General features: G+C 64.1%; 1 protein-coding gene across 1 annotated transcript in view; it reads right to left on the bottom strand.

Annotated features, from left to right (window-relative positions):
- Positions 1 to 111: 111 nt before the first annotated feature.
- The window catches only part of SDHC (succinate dehydrogenase complex, subunit C, integral membrane protein, 15kDa), a gene marked incomplete at its 5' end in the record, with an annotated part of 4,872 nt that continues 3,845 nt past the window's right edge, over positions 112 to 1,138 (bottom strand). The window contains one exon of the mRNA XM_010076129.1: positions 112 to 216. Within this exon, the coding sequence (XP_010074431.1) occupies positions 112 to 216 (105 nt within the window). The remainder of the gene's footprint in view (positions 217 to 1,138) is intronic.

Genomic DNA, 1,138 nt, shown 5'->3' with positions numbered 1-1,138 from the left:
AGTTACTCAGGAGCCCAGCCTCCCGCCTCCCTCTCTGTGCATGTCTCGAGGTGGGCCAGGACGGAGCAAATCTTCCAAAAAAAGAGGGAGGCCGTCAACTGGGAGGCACCTTCACATGGCTGCAAGGCCGGCGGAGGAGAGCAGGGGCAAGACCAGGACCAGCACTCCGGACTGGTTGACCTGGGGGATCTTGAACCCCTTCCCCATGTCCCACGCCTGCAGGAGAGAAGAGACAGAGCAGGGTTAATTCCGCAGGGCTGGGACGGTCCTTGATGGGGGATGTGCCGTCTTTCTGATAAAAACTTTCGAGACCACCCCAAAACCAGCCTCTGGACCACCAGGTACAGACTGAGGAGCTGCAAGCATCCATCGCTGCAGGGCAACGGGCAGGGGTCCCCCCGGGTGCCGGCATGTGTGCTGTGTCGGAGCAAGCTCATTCCCCCCCAAGCCCCTCCACCTTTCAGCAAAGCCACCGTGAGCTCCCCCAGGTCCCCCACAGCCACGGCGTGCCAGGTTCCCTTCAAAAGCCGCAGCTGCTCTCCGCTTGCTTCTCTCCCGCTGACAGAAATGGGTTATGAAGCACCGTGCGAGCCGCAGATCTGAGGCAGCGCCGATGTCCCCGGGAGCAGATCCCAGCAGCCCCCGGCACCCCGCACACACCCCGGGTTCGGGGCAAAGCGCGGGGGCCAGGCTGAGCCCAGGTGGCAGGGGGGACGTGGGGATGGCACCCGGAGCTGGGAGTCCTTGGTTCCCAGGTATCACAGGAGGGGTTGTGCCCCTCACCTGAGTTCAGATGGGCGAAAGTGGGGTGCTGAGGGCGGCCTGGGGGGCACACGGCCCTCCTCAGCCTGCAGCAATCCCCCCCGGGCTCAAAGCAGAGCTGCGCCAGGGGCAGCAGCACTCAACCGAACCCACTCCCTGCTGACACCCCTTCTGTCAGCGACGGGCCGCGCTGCCGCGCGCAGCCTGGGGCCAGCGCTGCTGGTTTCCTTCCTCAGACAATTTAATTGGTATCCTCACAGATCTGTGCCATCAGAGACTTCAGCACGCATTCGACTCGCAATGCTCTGAACGAGCAGCCGGCTCTGACGGCTCCACTTGCCCCAAGGCGTCTCCGCAAGCCAGCGGGGGCCAGCCC

The sequence above is a fragment of the Pterocles gutturalis genome, unplaced genomic scaffold (assembly GCF_000699245.1).
Source record: "Pterocles gutturalis isolate BGI_N339 unplaced genomic scaffold, ASM69924v1 scaffold14368, whole genome shotgun sequence".
Classification (NCBI taxonomy): domain Eukaryota; kingdom Metazoa; phylum Chordata; class Aves; order Pterocliformes; family Pteroclidae; genus Pterocles; species Pterocles gutturalis.
The sequence above is the reverse complement of the archived record's forward strand: the minus strand, read 5'-3'. Positions and strand labels throughout refer to the sequence as shown.